General features: G+C 36.7%; 1 protein-coding gene, 1 long non-coding RNA gene and 1 pseudogene across 5 annotated transcripts in view; 2 read left to right on the top strand and 1 right to left on the bottom strand.

Annotated features, from left to right (window-relative positions):
• DIAPH3 (diaphanous related formin 3) overlaps positions 1 to 21,523 on the top strand; it is a 506,459-nt gene that overhangs the window by 129,014 nt on the left and 355,922 nt on the right. For both annotated transcript variants that reach the window (XM_035296778.3, XM_035296781.3), the window contains one exon: positions 3,901 to 4,031. In XM_035296778.3, coding sequence (XP_035152669.1) covers positions 3,901 to 4,031 — 131 coding nt within the window. The remainder of the gene's footprint in view (positions 1 to 3,900; positions 4,032 to 21,523) is intronic.
• Positions 1 to 21,523, bottom strand: part of LOC144579019 (uncharacterized) — a 64,961-nt gene that overhangs the window by 29,400 nt on the left and 14,038 nt on the right. For 2 of the 3 annotated variants that reach the window (XR_013525797.1, XR_013525799.1), the window contains exon 2: positions 3,932 to 4,040. This is a non-coding gene — a long non-coding RNA (uncharacterized LOC144579019). Of the gene's footprint in view, positions 1 to 3,893; positions 4,041 to 21,523 lie in introns of all 3 variants that reach the window. The other variant, XR_013525798.1, reaches the window with a different exon arrangement.
• LOC108591172 (cx9C motif-containing protein 4 pseudogene) lies at positions 17,866 to 20,240 on the top strand (annotated as a pseudogene).

The raw sequence follows: 21,523 nt of genomic DNA on the forward strand, positions 1-21,523 counted from the left end.
ACTTAATTGGTTTCTTAATAAAATTAAGTCTTCTGATCTATGAATATGATATAACATCTTTTTTTTGTAGGTTGTCCTCAATTTCTCTCCACAAATGTGTTGTAGTTTTATCTGTAGGTATTTCCTTTCTTTTGTTATAATTCTCACTAATTACCTTTCTTGATGCTATTAAAAATGTTCTATTTTAAAATTTTATTTTCCAACTGCGGGTGGTATTTAGATTTATAAATTATTTTTATATATTGAGCTTTTATTCTGTCACCTTGTTAAATTCATGTAGATAGTCATGTCATTTGCAGATAGAAGTAGTCTTACTTCTAATGTGTGTTTATTATTATTGTTTTTGTTATTATTGCCTTATTGTACTAGCCGACACCTGCACTACAATACTGAATAGGATTAGAAAAAGCAGACATACTTCTTTTGTTTTCAATTATTGTGGGAAAGTGTTCAGTTTGATCAACATAGAAATTATAGTAATTGAATGATTTTATGATTGGGGGCATAAAATACCCAATTGAGTGTTGATAAAATGAACTCAAGCATTAAAATTTTTAGATGCCTGAACTCATCTCTTTAGGCATGTTGCTTTAAGGACTTTATACAATGTGGATTCAATTAGCTCTCATTTCATGGAATGGCATCTTTTGGTTCAATTGAGTTTACCTGTTACTATTTAGAAGCTGGAAGATAAGAGTTTCCAATGTTTTAAGATAATTAAATGCTTATCTTTCATAATATAAATCTAAAGTGATAATAAATATTTAGGAATCTAAAAATATCAGGTCCATTATTTAGACATATTAAGTAACTACCAGAAGAAACTGTTGAAGGAATTAAGGATTATTGCCTTTGTGAGACAGGGCTAAGATGTAGGACAAGTGGCTTTTGTTTTTTATCGTTTAATACCACTTTTATGCACATGCACTTATTAGTTATTATTCTTATACTTAAAAAGTATTTGCTACATGGAGCTTACTTACAGATTGTTGAAGAAAAAAATCTGTTTATTCAGTTGTGGTTTATTTTTATCCTACTTGAATTGTATTTTTTTCGGTAATAAATTTAGAATGGTTTGCAAGAGATCATCTAGTGAACCTCCACTGCTATATTTTTGGATAAAAATATTGGCCTGACATCACACACAGGAAACTTGAAAAATTTATGATATCAAGAAATTGTAAACCTGCTTGCCCAAGAGTAAGGGACTAATTAAGTAATGTGCTAGTCTGTAGGCAGGAAGACGTCATATTATTTATGGCTGATTTATTGAAATTTGTTCATGAAATATTGCTTAAAGATAACAGTAGCCTGTAGAACAATAGGTATCAAACAATGTTTGTTTTTTTTTTTTTGGGGGGGATGGAATTTCTTCCCCAATTGGGTAACATTGCTCTTGTTACCCAAATTGGAGTGCAATGGCACGATCTCAGCTCACGGCAACTTCCGCCTCCTGGGTTCCGGCAATTCTCCTGTTTCAGCTTCCTGAATAGCTGGGATTACAGGCACGTGCCACCATGCCCAGCTAATTTTTTGTATTTTTAGTAGAGACGGGGTTTCACCATGTTGACCAGGATGGTCTCGATCTCTTGACCTCGTGATCCACTCGCCTTGGCCTCCCAAAGTGCTGGGATTTCAGGTATGAGCCACCGCGCCCAGCCAAACAATGTTTTAAATAAGTAAAGTATATTAGTTTGTTTTCATGCTGCTAGTAAAGACTTACCTGAGACTGGGTAATTATAAATAAAAAGGTTTAATGGACTCAGTTTCACATGCCTGAGAGAAGACTCACAGTCATAGCAGAAGGTGGAGGAGCAAAGGCACATCTTACATGGCAACAGGTGAGAAGTACCAAGCAAAGGTTGGGGAAAAGCCCCTTATAAAACCATCTTATCTTGTGAAAACTCACTGATTATCATGAGTAGAGCATGGAGGTAACCACCACCATGATTCAATTACCTACCACTGAGTCCCTCCTACAATATGTGGGGATTATGGGAACTACTATTCAAGATGAGATTTGGGTGGCAACACAGCCAAAGCATATCATACATGTTTTTAAATATAAAGACATGCAAATATATAAATATTATATATATATGAGAAAAAATGCTTTTTGTAGAAATATATTAATAGTTATTTTGAAGCACCTTTGTTTCTGTTGCTTTTCTGTGTTTTCCAAATTTTCTCTGTTGAACAATCTTTTGGTAATTCAGAGCAAAAAAAGATATTGATTAGTGCTGTGATGGTGCAAGTTTAATATCTTCTTTGAATGATGTCAGTGACTATGATAAAAATAATTAGATGTTCATTTTCATAACTCTAACCATTTCCCCTTTTCTGAGATTTTACCATTGAACTCTTCTTTATTAAATTATGACTTTGATATTGACATGAATAAAAATAACCTGCCTTTACAGTGCTTTTCTTTATTGGGAATGTTTTCTTGAATAACCGTATAGCAAATTAATAAGAACAAAAGACATGAAAACACCTAATTTTCTGCCACTTTAACTGATCTTTTTTTGAACTTATATAATTCATTTTCTGCCATTGGATGGCTAATCTGTAATTTAAATAATCTAATTTAGGACTTTATTGTTAGTTCACCATCCTCATCATTTCCTATCTAGACTATATAGGTTTCTTCTCAACAGATCTCTCTGCTTCTGATCTCAGAGTAAAAGTCCAAGTTCTTTGAGTGGACTGTAAAACTTAGAGTCCCCTCCATCACAGCATTTTTTCCGGTATCTGCATGGTTAGCTGTCTTATCTCCTTTATACTTTTTATTTAAGCACTAAGTTTGAGGCCTTTGAATTCTTTTCTGTGAGGCTGTTTTTGACCATTCTGTTTAAAATTGCATGTCTCATATGATGCTACTTATTCTCCTTCCTGCTTTTATTCTTCTCTACAGCATTTATTATTTACAATACAACGCATTTTAGTTATTTTATATATTACCTGTTTCTCCTCACATGTAGTAAAGCTACATGTCGGTAGGAATTTTCACCTCTTATTCTTGTTTCATCCCTGTTCTATTCTCAGTACTTAAAACAGTACCCAGTATTTAGTAGGTACTTAATGTTTGTTGAATAATAAGTGAACTCTAACTCTTCTAATCGATATTTCATATTGGATTGATCCTTCCAAAATTCCCCAGGGAAAGCTAATTGTATAGTAGTGCTGTATCACTCCATGATCTGGCCTCTATCGTCAGTTGCATGTTTTTGTTTTTCTCTGGATGTGTGCATGAGTGTTATGTTTTGGTCTGGAAATTAATTCCTTTCTCATTCTTTGCCCCCCTAATGCTTACTTACCTTTACCCCTCTTATACAAGCTTCCCTGATCTGCTCTGCTAAGTTAGATGTTCTTCCTTTGAGTCTCTTGGTGCTGTGTTACAGGAACTAGACTATACTGAAAATTATTATTTTCTTGCTTGCATTTCTTCCAGACTTTGTTATATGTCTGCAGTGCCTAGAACTAAGCTTATAATGTTAGTTGAATGAATCAATGGCTAATAGCCTTTTCATCATTGCTCAGAGTACTAATTTTAATAGAGTAGTTCTTATATTGAGTTTTGAGTTTTATTTTGTGTGTGTCTAAAATATATGTTTTAAGATAGTTTCTATACTACACAGTTGTTCTCCATGACATTTTACATTTGAGAAAGCAGTTATTTCAATTTGTATACCTTCTGATGTTATATTACTATGTTTTGTGGATACCACAGATTATGATTTTATAGATTTTTGGGCAGAAGTAAGGAAATTATCTACCACCCCTGCCCAAATAGTGCTAATTATAGCAGTATGTGCAGCTGTTAGGGGGATTAACTTGTTATTTTTTAATGGATAGTCTCCATGCAGTATTAATAAAAAATTTTCTTGACTTACTTTATAGGGAAGTCTTAAGAGAAGCCGACAGATCTCACCTCAGGAATTCATTCATGAGCTGAAAATGGGGTCTGCAGATGACAGACTTGTCACATGCTTGGAGTCTCTCCGAGTGTCTTTGACCAGCAATCCCGTGAGGTAATTCATCTATTTGAACACCAACAGGGCAGATGTCATTAATGTGTTATTTTAGTTTAATATGTTTTTTTTCATTTTGCCCGGTAAACCCCAACAGTTTCTTAAGGTGCAAACTGAATACCTAATACGTATATGCAAGACGACGTATAGTCTCAGTAGTACCTTTTGCATTTATTACTAAGTGGTACATTGCTGAAGGACTTTACAAATACCTTTTTTCTCCCATAGAATTTCTACAAACAAGGTGTTTTCTACAAAAGAACTGTTATGATGAGAAGCTATTAATTTAATATGACCGAGTTTCACCCTTAATTTTGTCATTGTATATTTACTTGCTGATCTTATTTGACAAAGTAAGAAATACTACTAATTATGTTTTTTCTGTGGTTGGAAATGATGTTGTAGGGGCCTGTAGGTTATATTTGCTATATTTACCAAATAAAAGTATAGAACAACCAGAGATATTCAGTGCTGGACACAATTACGCAAAAAAAAAATTGTTTATGTGAAGTCCAAATTTAATTGAGTATCCTGTATTTTATCTGAAAACAGTACCATAGGTGTTCCCATAAGTCAATTTTGGAATGAGGCTAATTTTTGGTGCCTCTGAGAAATAGTTGTGGACAAAATTTAACAATCAATATAAATATATTTTGATAAACTGGGCATATTAAACCTGTCAGATTATTGCCTGGTATAAGACAGACTTGTTTAAAAAAAAAAACAAAACAAGGAAGATGTAGCTGAAGTAAATCATGTATGTTAATTGTGGTACCTAAAAAGAGAGATTTCAGTCTATTCAGAGGCTATATGCTAACTCTGAATTAGGTAGGTGGCTAAACGAGTATTCTTGAAAAAATTCAAGCAAACATTGTTATGAAATACCTAAGCAGTCAGAATCAAAGAATTTCAGAGCTGCAAGGATCTAAGGTAGACCAGTTTTAGGTTTTTATTGTATAAGAAATAAATGATTATTTCTGCATAAGAATGTATGTATATGTAGTTATGTATATATACATTGTGTGTGTGTGTGTGTGTGTGTTCTGAAGGCTAGAATTGCATACTAGAATTGGAAGTTGATATGGAGAAGGATTTGCTCTGATTATTACTCTTTGGACATTTCTGAGGCTGGGATATAGTATGCAGAAATCCTTGAGCATACAAGTGTTTAAAAGAAAATGACCTTACCTGCTGAGATGTGAGACTGAGTGACATTTAACTAAGGAAGATGATGAGTAAACAAACAAATTTTAGTATATTTCAACTTTATTTTTCCATATTTTGCCATTTCTAGTCTGTCTTCTAGACTGCAAACTAATGGTAGGCATGAGACTAGGGCTTCTTATGTGTTATTTACCTCTTTTTACCAGACACACTGTTTAGCATGTAAGAAATGCTCCATAAAGATTTGTTGATGGAAACAATGAGGTTTTAATTTCAGCCTTTTTTAGTTTTATCTTGGCTAATGTTAGAAACTGAGAATGGATGAGGAATTTATTTGACACGTATATTCATAAATGAAGGGCTTTGATTTCCAGTTTAATCTTTGCCTATAAAATATGTTCATTTGAAAAAATATTTGGCCAGGTGTGGTGGCTCATGCATGTAATCCCAGCACTTTGGGAAGCCGAGGCAGACAGATGAGGTCAGGAGTTCAAGACCAGCCTGGGCAACATGGTAGAACCCTGTCTCTACTAAAAATACAAAAATTGGCTGGGCATGGTAGCACTTGCATATAATCTCAGCTACTCAGGAGGCTGAGGCAGGCGAATCACTTGAACCTGGGAAGTGGAGGTTGCAGTGAGCTGGGTGCCACTGCACTCCAGCTTGGGTGACCAGAGCAAAACTCTGTTTAAAAAAAAAAAAATATTGAGCACCTGTTGTTTTCCAATTAGTATGTTGGATATGGGCCTTGAGTAAACAAAGCAGATTCATGCCATGTTTCTATGGAGTTTAAACATAGGAAGAGGGTATTTGGGGGTTGACTGGGGAAACAATTTACATTAATTTCTCAGTTTATCAGCCAGTGGGCACTGAAAATATTTGTAGGTTTTCAATATAATGAGAAGTAGACCTTTTCTTTACTATTGCTATTATTCTTCTCTTTCTTTTTCTTCAGATTTTGAGTAGCTGTCTATGCTAACAAAAGAAAACAAAATAGAAGGTTTTTATATGTGAATTCATGCATTTTACAATGGATTATTATTGTGATTCTACCTAAAAACACTGGGAAATTATTCTGTGTCTGGTTCATTTGACCCTTATTTAAAAAAGAAAAACTAGAAACTAGTGGAATTGCTTCTCTAAGAATGGACAATTCTAGAATATGTTATTAGGAATCTGTGATGTTATCCATGAAGTAGTATTTTTAATTGAAAAGAATAGAAAATATTATCATTGGAGAATTTTTTTCTGAAATCGTGTTCATTTTATTTGGAGAGAAAATTGAGAAGATCCTTGGTTTTTTTATTTTTTTGAAATTGAGTCTCACTCTGTTGCCCAGGCTGGAGTGCAGTGGTGCAATCTTGGATTACTGCAACCTCCGCCTCCTGGGTTCTAAGTGATTTTCCTGCGCCAGCCTCCTGAATAGTTGGGATTACCAGCACACACCACTTCACCTGGCTAATTTTTGTATTTTTGGTAGAGACAGGTCTCACCATGTTGTCCAGGCTGGTCTTGAACTCCTGACCTCAAATGAACCACCTGCCTCGGCCTCCCAAAGAACTGGGAATACAGGCGGGAGCCACTGCGCCCGACCCAAGAAGATACTTTTGAATATTTCTTTGTCCAGTGTACCGATTAGAGAAATGACTTAGCTGGACATGTAAAGCTTAGAAGTTATGCCTGTGATCAAATTTTTGGACTTTCCTGTTAGTTGTGGTGGGCCTGCTCTTTAAATCAGGTTTTATTTTTTCTTGTTTTTATATAGTGTAGGACCGAAAAAGATTTCTAATTTTTTTTAAAGTTTTGAGATCATTGTTAGACCTGTGATATCATAGAACAAAAAAGAAAATTGAATTGATTGATGGTTTTCCAATGCTGGTTTAGGATTAGGATTTATTTAAATAAAAAATCAAGGAAGGCTGGTCACAGTGGCTTATGCCTACAATCCTGGTACTTTGAGAGGCTGGGACGGGTGGATCACTTGAGGCCAGGAGTTCGAGAACAGTCTGGCTGACACGAAGAGACCTTGTCTGTACTAAAATTACAAATATTAGCTGGGTATGATGGTTCATGCCTGTACTCCCTACCACTTGGGAGGCTGAAGCATGAGAATCCTTGATTCCAGGAGGCGGAGGTTGCAGTGGCCTGAGATCATGCCACTGTACTCCAGCCTGGGCAATAGAGTGAGAATCTATCTAAAAAAAAAAAAAAGAAAGAAATCAAGGAAAAAGTAGACTCCTCCATACTCCCAATTAGCTCTCCCCTCTCAGCTCTAGATATGTAATATTTTTAGGGCCACTCTTCAACTTCTGAAACTGCCTAGCAATTGTGAGCCATGTCAGTCTTTTACTATCTAGTGAATTATGTGAAAACAAGTATGCTAAATACTAGATTATTTGCCTTGCTTTGTGAAGATTTGATGTTGAGATCACAAACTTCTATTTGTTGTGATTTATTGATTATCTCACATTCTTGGTGACAGTTTTGAGCTAGTTCTGAACACTAGGGTAAGACCAATTTCTTCAAATTATCAAATATTACTTTTAGTGCATCTTGGCATAGTCAATAATTATGATTGAATTATGGAATACATTTGAGTGGAAACATAAAAAGGTAGACAGTAACATTATGATTGATATCAAGCATTTATAGATTATACCCATCTATGCATATAGCAAATTAGCGATAGAAGATATCTTTCTTTATTTTCTTGATTTGACATGCCTGTCAAGTGCAAGATTTTTTGTCTCAGAAAATCTAGTCTTATCAGATTTTTGTGTTTTGAGAGTTTTAGGCATTATTTTCCATTAATCATAGTTAACATTTGCATTTTCAAATTAATAATTTTTTTTCTGACAAAATTATAGTTTTGATAGATTTATAAAGAGATTCTTAAGTTGATAACTATAATTTTAAGAAAATTATTTTGGAAAAGTTTGCAGAAAAGTAAGTATGTGTTTACATCAAAACAAGTAAACAGCCTTTGAATGTCATTATTCTGTTTAATCAGTGTCATTTTTGGAATCTATTTTTTCTTTATCTCTGGGGTTAAAAACAAAGCAGGTGGAAGAGTTGATCTGTTTTATGCCATATGTCACATGTGTAAATATAGAAATAGAAAAACTTGTGACAAGCAGTGAGATCAGTGTACTCATTTTTATCAACATGATCTGAGGAAGTCTTTCAAGATCAGAAATGTGAAGTTGCAAATACTTTGACTTACTTTAAATTTTTATATAAAATATTAAATATTTTCAAAAGACAATTTGTCATAACAGTAAAACATACATTTTCTTGCCTACTTATAAGGCTGAGATATATAATATTGCCTATAGCTTGAAGCTTCCTTTCATCCCTTCTTAATCCTTTACTCTGATTCATTCCTAAGCACCCCTTCCCCCCACTATACTGTGGTAACCACTGTCCTGAAATTTGGGTTTATCATTCCTTCCCATTATAGTTTTAGCATATGCGTATTCCTAATTAACATATGGTTTGATTTTATATGCTTTTTAACTGTATGTTAACAGATCATCTTTTATGCATTCTTCTGAGACTTGTATTTCCTCTCAATATTGTTTCAAGATGGCTAGATGTATCCATCTTGAGGTGTGCAACTGTTCACATTTTTTTCAACTAATCATTTTCATAACTTATAATTTAGAATTATCCATTACAGATAGCGTACAAACAACTTTTTAAGTCCTGTCTGATACTCTTTGTCTTTACCTGGTAATTTTAACTTTTTGTATCAATTGTGAAAATATTTTGGAATTTGTATCTGATGTTTCATTTTGAATTTTTAATTTATGCTACTTTTTCCAGGTTTATCTTCCAAACTAAACTGCTCCTCCTCATCTTTTCTTTCTGCTTCTTCCTTTTCTATATTCGTCCTTCCTCTTTATTTTCCTTAATTTCTTTTGGATTGATATTCAATTCCTTATTTTATTTTTCCTCATTTACTAATTTGGAAGATAAATCATCATCTTCTAATCTTAGAAAAGAAATTTAACATGAACATACTTTAAAAAAAAATTTAACTTGCATGTACTTAAAAGGTACCAAAGTAAGCAATATCTATTCTCTTGAACCAAATAATTTTTAAATGTCTTGCTTCACTTGTATGCTAGTTTTGAGTGATATTTCGGTGTATTTGTTTTCTTTTTAATAAGTTAGATTTTACTATTATTGAGTCGTATTACAAAATATGTGTATATGTATGTAGGTTTTTACGCACATCATTCTTTTTGATTTTTGTTTCCCCCCCCTTTATTATTTTACGTTTGCTTCAAGTATATTATTAAGGTCCCTTAGTGAAAGTGTGATGGCAAAATTTTCTGTTTGAAAGTCTCTTTTTTCAATGTTATATTTAATCAAGTTGACCCACAATTTTTTTGTTGTTGTTGTGATATTTCGCCTTTGCTTCGGAAGGATATCAAAATATGTATTTGCCTTTGCTTTGGAAGTATAGCTTTCCTAGGCATGCAGTTGAGATGCAGTTGAGGGTTTTAGATATCTTTGTTTAGCACACTGAAGATATTATTTTCTCTTCTGGCTTTCATCGCTATTTTTTGATAACTTGGCATTTAGTAGAACTCATGCCTTTCTAGGTAATCTGGCTTTTCTCTTTGTGTGGTTCTATGATGTTTTCTTTGTTTTTGGTGTTTTAAAGTTTCTTTGATGTGTTAGGTGGGATTTCTTTCTTTTTTATTCTGATAGGGATTTTTTTTTTAGCTTTTTGAATATGATTTGTATCTTTCTTAAATTCTGTGAAAATTTTGCCATTGTTTTGTCAAGTATTACAGTTTCCCTTCTAATTATATATATGTTAGACCTTCTTGCTCTGTACTCTATTTTTTTCCTATCCTATCATTAATACTTTCTATTTATTTGTCTCTCTCTACTACATTCTGGATATATATTTTTAGATTTGCATGACATGTTTAGAATTTAGATTAATAAGATATAAAAACTTATTAAAAATTCACCTGAGTTTGAGAATTAACAATATATAATAGAGTTTGAGAATTAACGATGTATTCAGCTTCCTGTTGATACTAGTAGTGATAATTTCTGAAATGGGCAGGAGGAGTAAGGGTTTTCCGGGGTGTATTTCTTTCCTCTTTTTCCTTTCCTTTGTTTTTCTTTCTCTCTCTTTTCTTCCTTTCACTTTAATATTGACACCATGGAGGTAGGTAATGCAGGCAGCTCTCTGTTTTCTTTCCTGTTGTTCAATATGATAGCCACCAGCTCTGTGTGGCTATTAAATTTAATTAACTAAAAATGATGGAAAGAAACCCCAAAATGTATTAATTGCTTGAGAGTCACATGTAGTTAGTGGCTACCATATTGGACAATACATACAGGCCATTTCTGTCATTGTAAACAATTCTATTAGACAGTACTGCCTAAGGGGACTTAGTTCTGCATATCTTCTTTGATATATTAACTGCATGATTATTACATTCTCAATGTTATATTCCAGATGGTGAGACTATATAGAAAAGATAAACTCTGACAGATTGAAAATTATTTTTAAAAATTTACAAGGATGATTGATCATTCATCTCAAGAGAGTTCCAAGGGAATAAAAGAGTGATCTAAGGAAGGTTGCCTTCAGCAGGGAGTGCTGTCCTTGCAGGATGAGGCTAAGGGAGTGAGTGGGCTTTGTACCAGGTATTAAGGAATAGAAAAGGAGAGTGAAATCTGTCTGACAGCAAGTGCTATAGTTATGGTCCCTGGAAGTCATTGTAACTGCCTGTAGCAGGGATGAAGGAATCAGCAATGTGGTGCATCATAGAAGTCATAGAAACATCTCTTTTGGTAAATTAAAAATATTAGTGAGATGCATTTTTTAAAGAGTTTTTTGCTAGAGAAATGTGCCTACTTATACCTCTTAAAGGCATTTTTTCAAGATTACTTTCCAATAAGAAGTCAAAAAGTATTAGGTTGTCTATTAATATTCTTTTTTACCTCTTTGACATTGCCATGTATCTTCAAATATGTCTTCTATTATTTCTTAATTGCCACTCAGAATTTGTAATGCTTATGAAAAGTAACACTGCTTATTAAATAAATACTGGTTGAAAATATCTTCCAATTTTAGGTCATGTGACTGTCCTTTCTAAAAGCATGTCAAATTGATGAAATATTAATGAAAAAAAATGTCCTGGAAGAAAGTAACTATTAATGTTTTCAAATAAGTACTAAGTTTATATTTTCAAAGGACAAGCCACTACATTCTCATGCTTTCACAGTCCTTCCAAACCCAGCACCATTTCTCTAAGAGACTCTCTAGAAGACTGATTATTTCCTAGGGGTAGGAGGCTGCTTCTTTTGTATATTGTCATTCATTCTATAGCTTTGTTTTGGTTTATAGATGCAGTAAAATATATAAATATTTTGACTTTGAATACAGGGTTAACAGTAAACAAAGAGCACATTGAAAATTTATTAATTTGCTTTTACAGACAAATGTGTATTTTCTGTAGATGGTAAATAGTTGCTCAGCTCAATTTATAGTTGACCCGAGAAGACCTGTAATCATAAAGTGCTCCAAATCTATTTTTTGAGGTTGTATGTATATCTATATATGCCATGAACATATATATTGCATATGATATATATATAATATGGTATATATATGCCATATAATATATATGTAGCAAAATGTATAAATATTTGGTTTATATTTTAAGTAAACTGGGAGACATATATGGCATATGATATAGCAGGGCCGTATATCATATGCCATATATGTCTCCCAGTTTACTTAAAATATAAATATAAACCAAATATTTATATATGATATCATATGCCATATATCTTATGCCATATATGTCTCATATATATATATCATATGCCATATATATATATCATATATATATCATATGCCATATATGTCTCCCAGTTTATTTAAAATATAAATTTGTTTGAATGGCCAAGATTATATTTTTTAAAAAAAATTCTTTAACATGTAAAGTCAATCACAATGTGACACAGAATCCAAAATCTTCATTTTTAATGTAGTTTCATATAGCTACAAGAGCTCATATATTTCTAGAGTAGGTATATGCAGGTACTCTATTAAAAATAGATTTGGACCCTATGTTACTGATATTTAAGTATAACTCAAAGGAAATGTAATTAAAACCTAGTTATTTTAGCAGGGCATGGTGGCACATGCCTGTAGTCCCAGTAACATGGGAGGCTGAGGCAGGAGGATCTCTTGAGTCCAGGAATTCTGGGATGTTGTTCACTATGCCAGTCAGGTATCCACACGAAGTTCAGCATCAATATGGTGACCTCCTGACAGCAGGGGACCACCAGATTGCACAATGAGGGGTGAACTGGCCCAGGTCAGAAATGGAGTAGGTTAAACTCCCATGCTGTACAGCCGTGGAATTGTGGTTGTGAATAGCCACTATACTCTAACATGGGCAACATAGTGAGTCCCTGCCTCTTAAGACAAAACAAAGCAAAATGAAACAAAATAAACCTAATTATTTGAAACTATCAGTTTACTGTTTAAAAGACAACAACAAAAGGTAGAGTGTTAAGCCAAAACAATTTGGAAACAAATACGATTAAACTTTACAGTTTCTTATGGATATAAAGGTGAAATAAAAGAAACTTGCTTTTTTTTTTTTTTTTTAAATGTTACTGCTTGTTTTCTGAGAATGTAAACCTTATGTGTTTATGGCTATACAGCGATCAGTATGAAGTTATTAACTGGATATCTTGGTTTCTTTGCTTTCTGTTCAGAGATATTAAATGAGAGAAATTATTGAACTGCAGACACTGAAGCCTCTAGTGATTAGTATTTTACATACAAAGAATCAGCATAGTTTATTCCTTAGATTAATTTTCTAGGCTTGTTATTATGTCTTAGAGTATTGCTAAGTCAGTTAAGTAAAAGATTTTTATAATGATGATGTTTATCTTGGTATTCCCTTACATATCTACACATAAAGAAAGGCCTTAATAGAAAGGAAGGGATCACATTGACAATAGAAGGAAGTTTTAATTTTTATGATTCAGAAAACTTTGTAAAACTCAATTTTATCAACTACATTGGTGATAGATTTCTAATTCGTTTATTAGACGGGCAGTATAGATCTGAAATGAACAGGTACAGTTTATTTCAGCCTCTATTATATATTAAATTTCTTAATAATTGATATAGTTTGGATATTTGTTTTTGGCCAGATCTCCTGGTGAACTGTAATCCCCAGTGCTAAGGGTGGGGCCTCCTGGGATCATGGGAGTAGATCCCTATGAGCTTGGTGCTGTATTAGCAATAGTGAGTGAATTCTCATGATACCTGGTCATTTAAAAGTGTATGTCACCTCTGCCCACACTCTCTTGCTCCCGGTCTCACCATGTGAGATGCCTGTTCCTGATTCACCTTCCATCATGCTCAGAAACTTCCTAAGGCCAACCCAGAAGTCAAGCAGATGGTGGTGTCATGCTTCCTGTACAGCCTGCAGAACCATGAGCCAATTAAACCTCTTTTCATTAGAAATTACTGAGATGCAGATATTTCTTTATAGAAATGCAAGAATTGCTTAATTCAGAAAATTGGTAACAAAGAGTGGGGCACTGCTGTAAAAATACTTGAAAATGTGGAAGGAACTTTGGAAGTGGGTGACGGGCAGAGGTTAGAAGAACTTGGAGAACTCAGAAGAATACAGGATGTAAGGGAAAGTTTGAAACTTCCCACAGACTGGTTAAATGATTGTGACCAAAATGCTGATAGTAATATTGAAAGTGAAATCCATGCTGAGATGTTCTCAGATACAAATGAGGAACTTACTGGGAACCAGAGCAAAGGTCATGCCTGTTACGCCTTAGCAAAGAATTTGGCTACATTTTGCTCCTACCCTAGGGATTTGTGGAAAGTTGAACTTCAGAGTGATTTAGGGTATTGGATGTAAGAAATTCCTTTTTTTCCCCCAAAAAACAAACAAACAACGGAGTCTCACTCTGTTCTCCAGGCTGGAATGCTGTGGTGTAGCCTCAGCTCACTGCAACCTCCACCTCCCTGGTTCAAGCAATTCTCCTGTCTCAGCCTCCCGAGTAGCTGGGATTACAGGCGCCTGCCACCACGCCTAGCCAATTTTTTGTATTTTTAATAGAGAAGCGGTTTCACCATGTTGGCCAGGCTGGTCTCGAGCTCTTGACCTTGTGATCTGTCCGCCCTGGCCTCCCAAAGTGTTGGGATTACAGGCGTGAGCCACTGTGCTTGACCAAAGTGGAATAAACTTCTAAGCAGCAAAACATTCAAGATGTGCCCTGGCTTCTTGTAATTGCCTATGCTCCAATGCCAGAGCAAAGAAATTTACATTTAAACAGGAAGAAGAGCATAAAAGTTTGGAAAATTTGCAGACTGACCATGTGGCGTAGAAGAAATTTCTTTCAGAGAGGAACTCTAGCAGGCTGTGGAACAACCACTTGCTAGATAAATTTGCATAACTAAAAATGAGTCAAGAGTTAATGTCTAAGACAATGAGGGAAAAACCATGAAGGCATTCAGAGACCTTTGGCAGCCCTTCTCATCAGAGGCCTAGGAGGGAAGAATAGTTTTGAGGGCCAGGCCCAGGAGCCTGATGCTCTGTGCAGCCTTGAGACACTGCTCCCTACTTCCCTGCCACTCTGGCATCAGCCTCAGCCCAAAGGGGCCCAAGTACGGCTCGGGCCACAGCTCCAGAGAGTGCAAACTGTAAGTCTTGGAGACTTTGATGTGGTGCTAAGCCAGTGGCTGCACAGAGTGCAAGAATTGAGGTTTGGTAGCCTCCGCCTAGATTTTAGAGTATTTACAGAAAAACCTGGCTGTCTGGGTAGAAGACCGCTGCAGGGGCTGGCAGAATCCTTACACAGAGCCTCTGCTAAGGTAGTGCCAAGGAAAAATGTGGAGTTGGACCTTTTACACAGAGTCCCCAGTGGGGCACTACCTAGTGGAGTTGTGAGAAGGGGGTCACTTTTCTTCAGATTCAAGGATGGTAGATACACCAGCAGCTTGCATTTTGCACCTGGAAAAGCCACAGACACTCAATTCCAGCACCTGAGAGCAGCTGTGGGTGGTACACTCTGCAAAGCCACAGGGGCAGAGCTTCCTAAGCGATTGGGAGCCCACCACTTGTACCTTGGATGTGGGACATGGAGTCAGGAAGATTATTTTGGAGCTTTAAGATTGGATTTCAAACTTGCTTGGGACCTATAGCCCCTTGGTTTGGGCTAATTTCTCCCACTTGGAATGTGAACATTTACCTAACAGCTGTACCCCCATTATATCTTGTAAGTAAATGACTTGTTTTTGATTTTACAGGCTTATAGGTAGAAGGGACTTGCCTTGTCTCAAATGAGACTTTGCACTTTAGACTTTTGAGTTAATGCTGGAATGAATTAAGACTTTGGGAAACTATTAGAAAGGCATGATTGCATTTTGTAATTTTAAAAGGATATGATATTTGGGAGGGGCTAAGGGCAGACTGATAAAGATCGGATGTTTGCCCCCACCCAAATCTCATGTTGAATTGTAATCTCTAGTGCTGGATGTGGGACCTGGTGGGAGGTGTTTGGATCATGGGTCTGATTCCTTATGGCTTGGTGCTGTCTTTGTGATAGAGTTCTTGTAAGATCTCATCATTTAAAACTGTGCCTCCCCCTACCCCCACCCTGGCCAACACATACACTTTGGCTCTGGCTGTGTGACATGCCTGCTACCCCTTTACCTTCTGCCATGATTAGAAGCTTCTTAAGGCCTTCCCAGAAGTGGAGTAGGTATGGTACATACCTCCTGTACAACCTGCAGAACTATGAGTCAAGTAAAACTCTTTTCTTTATAAATTACCAAGCCTCAGGTATTTCTTTATAGCAATGCAGGAATGGCCTAATACAATAATATGTAAGAAACACCCAAAACAAGGTTAGAGTCACTGATGTCACCTGGAGTGCCTCTGCAGGGCTAAGTAGAAGTTTAGCCCATTTGAACAGAAGTCTGATAGAACTTTCTACAATGACAAAAATGGTCTATGTCTGTCTTGTTCATTACAGAAGCCGCTTACCACATGTGGCTGTTGAGCACTTGAAATGTTGCTAGTGTGATTAGGAATTAAATTTTAATTAATTTAAATTTAAATAGCCACATGTGTCTAGAGGCTACCCTATTGGACACCACAGCTTTAGAAACCAGAAAAACATATTTCTAGAGCACTTGTTTTGAGTCCTTGTACTCTTGAGTCTATACGTGTGGCTGCTCTCTCCACCATGCTATGAATTTCTCAGGAGGGGGACAAAGTGTTGTGTCATTGTGAAGCCTTAATATGGGACTCAGGAGAGAAGATCAGAGTACATGTTAAATGGATTTGAATAGTAAAAAGAGAATAGGGAGATTAATGCTTGAAATAAAGTAAAATGCATGAGCCTGTACTGCTCATTTTGCAAGATAGGAAATCAGGTATTTCTAGTGTTTTCATGCATTGTCTGTTTGCAATACTAGACTAGGTTCAAGGATTTCTTTTCTTATATTGCCTAGATTCCTTTTAAAGAGAAGCATCTAACATGTGAAAGAATAAAACTCTTAGTTAAGTTCCTAGGTATGTGACATGGATAACATGCCACTAAAGTATAGCACAGGATTTTCTAATCTATACATGCCACAGGTATTCCAAGGGCTATGCTAGGTACCACAGTAAATGAGAAGCATATAGGAGAGAGAAACCTAGAGCACAAATAAGTAAAACATAAGGTATAATCAGTTCATTAAATAAAAAATGGGGGCTGAGAGTGATTAACGGAGAGGTTTTTTGATTATAGAAAGTCTTTCTGAGATGGTGGAGTTCGACACCAAAAGGATAAGGAACTGGTTTAGAGAAGAGTGCAGTAGTACTGAACATGAGGTGGAGAAAGTGTGTGACAGAAGGATGGAGAGAGGATGGTGGAATCCAAAAGGCTGTCAGAGAAGATGGGCAGTGGCCAGGCCATGAGGGAGGTTATGGCTGTAAAGATCACAACAGGGATGCTGGATTTTCATTCTATGTAAGTGGAAGTCTGTTGAAGAATTTCAAGCAGGATGAGCTATTCTGGCTTAACTTTCTAAAAGGATCACTTTAACTGCTACAGGGAGTGTATTAGTGTATTCTCAGGCTGCTATAAAGAACTCCCTGAGACTGGGTAATTTATAAAGGAAAGAGGTTTAATTGACTTACATTTCTTGCTTTCCTAGGGAGGCCTCAGGAACCTTACAATCATGGCAGAAGGTGAAGGAGAAGTAGGTACCTTCTTCACAGGGTGACAGGAGAGAGTGAGTGAAAGCAGGGCAAATGCGAGATTTCCCTTATAAAACCATCAGATCTTGTAAGATGATGAGCAGTACTCTCAAGAGAATAGAATGGGGGAAACTGCCCCATGATTCCATTACCTCCACCTGGTCCTGCCATTGACTCGTGGGGATTATGGGGATTACAATTTGAGGTGAGATTTGGGTGGGGACACAGAGCCAAACCAGATCAGGGAGAATGGATTGAAGGGAGGAGAGAGTGGACTAGGAGGTGTGAGGTAGGAGGCTCTGGCAGTAGTCACATGAACTAGGAGAGTGGCTTGGGTAAGGATTGTAGCAGTGGTGGGCCAGGGGGTGGGTAAATCTTGCAGTTAAATTGGAGGTGGAAACTGATGGATTGGATGTGGGATGTGAATGGAAAGGAGGAATCGAGAATAACTTTTTTTTTTTTTACTTGAGCAAATAGGCAGATAGTAGTGCTGTTAACTGCGGTGGAGGAGATTGTTACTGGTTCCGTGAATTTTGGAGAAGAAAATAAAAAAATCCCCCCCATTTTTTTTTTCCTTGGAACAGAGTCTTACTCTGTCGTCCAGGCTGGAGTGCAGTGGTGCCATTGGCTCACTGCAACCTCCGCTTCCCGAGTTCAAGTGATTCTCCTGCCTCTCAGCCTCCAGATTAGCTGGAAATACAGGCGCAGGCCACCATACCCGACCGCCGGCTGACGGGGATGGCAGGGAGGTGGTGCTGTGGGGCTGTAGGCGGGTGTACTCTGTGAGCGGCACCCGGGAGTCTGCACCTGCGCCTGCGCCTGTGCCTCACGACTGCCGGCACCCATTTTGCCTGCCCGCCAAGGGGACCCGTGCGCTGCCTGCTGCTTGGGGGACAGCCCTTAAAGATGACACCTCCGCAAACGCTGGCCTCTTGAGCCAGGGGGATGCTGTTTTGAAAGTCACTCCCCAAAACAGTTAAGGTTTTGTTTTATTTGCAACAGCCCCCCACTCTCGTTCAACTCACCCTGGACCACTTCTGGTTGCTGGCCCGCAGCTCATAACTTAGGTTTAAGTGACCTCGGCCCGGGATGCCCCTTGGCTCACCCTGGGCTCGTATCGTGATCCTGGCTTGAGTGGCCCAGGGTGGGAGACCTGGAAATTTTAGCCTCGCTGTTCTCAAGGCGGGTTAATTAGCCCAAGAAACATTATATTCATTTTCTGCATATGCCACCAAAGGATCCATGCCAGAAGCAAGCCTGTGAGATACAGAAATGTTTACAAGCCAACAACTACGTGGAATCAAAGTGTCAGGCTGTCGTCCAAGAACTGCGTAAGTGTTGTGCTCAGTATCTGAAGGGAAGGTCTGTCGTCTGTTTAGGATTTGAAAAAGAGGAAGAAACCCTAACACTGAAGTCTGCATCGAAGTAAAGTTCTGCTGAAGTGCTGCTCCATGTTTCCACAGAATGAATTTTTTTTTAATCTTCCTGTCTTTCTTCAAGCCAGGTAGCAGCAAATAGCAAATGAAAAAGTCAGCTATAAAAGTTAATGAATATGCCATCTATGCAGAACAGGCAGAAATATAAACACATTAAAAGATAAATATGCAGAATGTAGTAAATTGAGCTGCTAAAATAAACCTGTTTAAGAGGAGGAGAAAAAAAAAAAAAAACGACTGTATCTTTAGTAGAGATGGGTTTTCACCATGTTGGTCAGCTCTGGATCTCCTGACCTTGTGATCTGCCTGCCTCTACCTCTCAAGTGCTGGTATTATAGGCATGGGCCACCATGCCTGGCCCAAAATAACTCTGTTTAACATGTTAAATTTGACATGTTTAAAAGAGTATCACAATTTGAGACATCAAGCAAGACCCTAGATATGTGAGTCTGGAGCCTACATATGTGGAGTGGAGATATTTAAGCCCTGAGAATGGATGGAATCCCATAGTGAGCAGGCTGTATGGAGAAGGAAGCTAAAGATATGGATGAGTAGTGAGAACAAGTTCTGAAGGATTCTGGGTTCAGAAAGGGTCCAGAAATAGATGATACAGAAAGGGAATAGGAGCCAGAAACACAGACTGAGGAGTAGCCAGTGGGGAGGAGAACCCTAAATGCTGGTTCTGGACCTACAGGAAGAGTCTTTCAAAATAAGAGAGAGACAAACTGCAAAGCGCACTGCTGTGAGGTGGGGCAAGACGATATTGTTGGAATTGGCAAGAGGAAGGTTGTTGGCGTCCTTTGAGAAAATAGATTTTTTTTTTGCAGTCTTGGTGGTAGAAGCCAGACTGAAGTGAGATTGTGTGAATGGATGGCAAGAGGTGCCGAGGATGCATGTGATGAAAGAGCAATGGGAACTACCTGGAGGGGTATCTGAGGTCAAGTGAATGGATCTTGGTGAGCGCATGGAGAAATCAAATCAGTGAGAGTTCAAAAAAGAAGGAAATGTGAATTGGCCTTGAAAGATGAAATTGTTTCAGTTGTTTCAAAGGCAGTTCTGTGGAGGGGAGCATTATGAGTACATTGCCACACAAAGGTAGCAATGAAATTTATCGAATCAAGGGAAGATCATGGATTTAATAATTAGGACTGCTCTGACTAGAAGTAATGACAAATATTTAGGGTGGAAACAAGTGATGAAAGGCCTGAAATATGATCATAACTTCTTTTATCCATATATTGTTGGCAAATTAGTCTATATTTTAAAATGAATAATTTAGTGTTTTCCTGAACTAATAATGTTTACCTGAGACTAAGAAACATACTTACTAATATTTAATACATTCCAAGCAAGATATTTCCTCTTCTATAATATATTTCTTTTAATAGTGGACTTAAGTTTTGATTAGAGCACATACTAGTGTATATGTTTTTAAATCCATAGTTCTTTTACTATTTTTTCATCTAAAGGTCAAGAAATCTTGTTTCTTGTGCTTTGTTTTTCATGATTCCTGTTAACCTGGTTTTATTTTCATTTTATTTGGATATTTTATGCCTTTCAGTATGTCATAGCCAGAAAAAGACTAGCAGAATACTGGCCAGGCACAGTGGCTCATACCTGTAATCCTAGCACTTTGGGAGGGCGAGTTGGGTGGATCACGAGGTCAGGAGATCGAGACCATCCTGGCCAACATGGTGAAACCCTGTCTCTACTAAAATACAAAAATTAGCCGGGCGTGGTGGTACACGCCTGTTGTCTCAGCTGCTCTTGAGGCTGAGTCAGAGGAATTGCTTGAACCTGGGGGGCAGAGGTTGCAGTGAGATGAGATCACACCACTGCACTCCAGCCTGGACAATACAGCAAGATTCTGTTTCAAAAAAAAAAAAAAAAAAAAAGACTAGCGGAATACTGTGTTATCTAATAAAAAAGTGGGAATAAATGATTGTTTTTAAATATACAGTTTTCTTAAGAAATATATTTCAAGAAAATCTACATATTAGTGGTTGTATTTTGAAGGTTAGTAGATTTTACAGTCTGAACATTATTTATAATAGTTCCTGAATTCCCAGCCTGGCTCTATAATTTAGTGTAATTTTGGTGGATGGGCCATTGAATGGCATGTCGGTGTATGTTTGTCTTGCCCCACGGGGCATGCTAATTGCTTTGTACTCCCTCCTAGAACTGTTCATTTTAAGTATTTAGTCACCTTGGTAAAGGTAGGTGAAAATGAAAGCTTAAAATAAGCTATAATTATATTCAGCATTGGTGATATATTACTCTGACAGAGGAATGTAAATTGGATCTAGATATTATATGGTATTAAAGCTGACCTTCCAAGTTTAAGGTATGAAATTTGTTAGTTTGTCACATGTGAGCAGTAATGTATTTTTTTCTCATTTGAAGAAGCTTTGTATATTGATTTTAAACCACCTAGATTTCTGTTTCCCTAGGCATTCATGTAAGATTATTATTTTGGGTAATTAAAAATATTTTTCTTATTATACAAAATGTAAGTTTATTATATGACAAGTAAATATGCAAAAGGAAAATCAAGAAAAATATGTAATATTATCCACTTAAATAGACACTAACGTGGAGGAAGAGAGAGAGACAGAGGGAGAGA

This window comes from Callithrix jacchus, chromosome 1 (assembly GCF_049354715.1).
Source record: "Callithrix jacchus isolate 240 chromosome 1, calJac240_pri, whole genome shotgun sequence".
Lineage (NCBI taxonomy): Eukaryota > Metazoa > Chordata > Mammalia > Primates > Cebidae > Callithrix > Callithrix jacchus.